The following is a 2,442-nucleotide window of genomic DNA, read 5'->3' on the forward strand; positions in this document are numbered from 1 at the left end:
TGCATCTCTCTCTGTAGTGGCTGCCACACATTCAGTCTTTTTACTTGTCTGGGAAATACCTGAAGTCCTCCTGCCTGCAGTGTTCTTTATCTAAGAAACCTGAAGGCACCAGCAGTTCTGTTTCATCAGTTCTGCTAAGATCTTTAAAAACAAAAAAATAGTGTGTTAGATTCATATTTGATGAAAACATTTCTGATAGTAGTGAAGGGGTGAGTAAAAGAAAACAGAAAATTTACAAACACTTAAAAAGTCAATCTCATTTTATCTGTCCTTAAAACAGTGTTCAGAGGAACCACCATGATTTAAATGTTTAATTAATGTTTTTATAACAGTATTTACCCTGGAAACATGCAAATTAAGAACAATACAAGGAAAATAATATTCAACAAAACATTATGGATTAGAATTTAAAACACGATGGACAAAATGAATTATGATTAATTGATTATCTATTTTAACATTGTGCACATTATTTATATAATTTCTTTCAGTCGATCATAATTAGCTGCTTAAATGGCTTCAAACCACCAACCCTTATGTTCTAATATATCTATGGCTATAAAAACCTGATCAAAAGCAAAGTTTCCCTTTTTCTCCTATTTCCCCTTAGTCCCTGGGGCTGTGGCGGGTTTGCCCTGAGTGCGGTCTGTCAGGCGCTGCATACAGCTTCAGGTTGAAGTTAGTTGTGTCCTGATCCTCCTGAGGTCCCTGCAGCGCTGCGTCTCCATCGCTCCCCTCTCATCGCTCCTCTTCTCGTCTCTTTTCTGCTACTGACAGTTACGCTGGTAGTCCAGTTTCTCCCCCAGCTTCGTTCCTGCCAGCTGCTTGTTGAAAGCTTCGTCCATCTCTACACTCTGTTCTGCGGTAAAATGGTTCTTCCAGTCTCCAACCTCACCTGCACAAAGAGGACGGAATAAATTATAAAACCTGATCCTGAATTAACAAGCCCCTTTAATCTGTTCTGACTTCCTTTTCAAACAGGATCGCCATGTTTAAGGACTGACAAACTGATGAATGTAATAAACTCACATGGTTGGAATCATTCTGAAGGGTAAAGAGGACATCTCTGATCAGTTCTGGAGGGTAAAGAAACGATTTCTAAGCGTCATTCACCTTTCCTGAAGATGACGTTCCCCATGTTGCCGTGCGAGTTGGCCGCGCTCTCCTTCATGGCGCTGAAGGTGCTCGCCGCTGCGATCTGCTGCACCTGAGCGTCCGTCAGGCTGAAGCCGAGGAAGCTGGAGATCTGGTGGATGCCTGCACTGAGGTCCTACGGCACAGAAAAGCCAATCTGTCAACCGCCTCACAGATTTAGCCCGTCGATCAGAGGGCTCTACCTGTTTCAGGTCTTCATAGGTGACCACCAGGACGTTTGGGTCGTCCATCTTCTTGTTCCAGGCTAAGGCGTGGTCAAAGTACGAGCCCCAGGCCACTGCAGACACATATCCACCATAAAGGTCTGCCTCCATGAAACATGGAGACCATAAAGCACTAAACATGTTCTCTGACATCAAGTAACCTGTAGCTGGCAGCCAGCTGTATTATCAGGGCTTGTTCAACATAATCTGAATAAAAAGGTTTCAAAGGAGCAGCTGATTATGCTTCTCTGTGCCTAATGCCATAAACTGAGCCAGGACTGAGTAAAGACCTCCACAGTGACCCTGCTGACTCAGCTTTACCTGCAGTTTATGGCAGCTTTCAGGTCATAAACACAGCAGAGAGCAGGTGTGGAAGTCCAAACTGAGAAACAGAAGCTGCAAAGTCAATCATTTAGCTCTTTATTTTACATGGAAACACATTGAGTACAAAACCAGGGGCTGAGAATCATCTGGAGAGGTTCACAGGGTATTTCTGCATGTACCTAAACCTTTTTTAAATCACCCTAATATCCTCTACTTCCTAATATCCACTGAAACCTAAGAGTTTCAGGATCCACTTTTCAGACTACTCCAAGAAAACCTCTCCGTTATTGAAAGTGAACCTGTGGTGGGTGTAAAGTCAACACGGCTGTTTTAGCGTAGCGCCCCACAGCGCCGCCCCGCCCTGAGCCGCCGCCTTCCCTCACCGTCTCCTTTCATGAACTGGGAGAAGAAAGCATCCCAGGAGCCGACGGACGGCAGAACCGGGTTGTTGTTGCAGAAATGATAGTAGGAGACCAGCGTGTCCTTCGGGTTCCTGAAGACCACCACCATGTGGGGGAAAGACAGCTCGTTAAAACGGCTTTCTCTCAACCTCAGGATTACAAGGCCGTCGTCAGCTAAACCTTCAGGCTGATAAGTCTTACCTTGGTCTTCTTCTCATTGAATGTGGAGGGCATGTTGTCTGGATGAAGGTGTGTCCCTAACAACCGTGGAGATGGAGCCTGTTCCACGCTCTGACAAAACCAGGAGGAGAAACAAACATACGTCTCAGCAGGAGAGCTCTGCGCCTTTAAAACAGGAG

General features: G+C 45.1%; 1 protein-coding gene across 1 annotated transcript; it reads right to left on the reverse strand.

The window, feature by feature from the left end:
• Positions 1-242: 242 nt before the first annotated feature.
• On the reverse strand, positions 243-2,219 carry LOC118557117 (sulfotransferase 6B1-like). Its single transcript, XM_036126324.1, has 4 exons — positions 2,066-2,219; positions 1,338-1,432; positions 1,114-1,270; positions 243-895 (listed from the first exon to the last, which is right to left on the reverse strand). The coding sequence occupies exons 1-4, from the start codon at positions 2,190-2,192 to the stop codon at positions 768-770; spliced, it is 507 nt and encodes a 168-aa protein (XP_035982217.1). The 5' UTR covers positions 2,193-2,219; the 3' UTR covers positions 243-767.
• Positions 2,220-2,442: the final 223 nt, after the last annotated feature.

This window comes from Fundulus heteroclitus, chromosome 22 (assembly GCF_011125445.2).
Source record: "Fundulus heteroclitus isolate FHET01 chromosome 22, MU-UCD_Fhet_4.1, whole genome shotgun sequence".
Taxonomy (NCBI): Eukaryota; Metazoa; Chordata; class Actinopteri; order Cyprinodontiformes; family Fundulidae; genus Fundulus; species Fundulus heteroclitus.

Bases quoted from the DNA above. Each gene is read 5' to 3' on its own strand.
- LOC118557117 (XM_036126324.1), bottom strand. From the start codon at position 2,192: ATGGTGGTGGTCTTCAGGAACCCGAAGGACACGCTGGTCTCCTACTAT. The intron at 1,433-2,065 runs GTGAGGGAAGGC...ATGTGTCTGCAG, and splicing joins CCAGTTCATGAAAGGAGACG to TGGCCTGGGGCTCGTACTTT. The intron at 896-1,113 runs GTGAATGACGCT...CTCTTTGTGCAG, and splicing joins GAACGTCATCTTCAGGAAAG to GTGAGGTTGGAGACTGGAAG.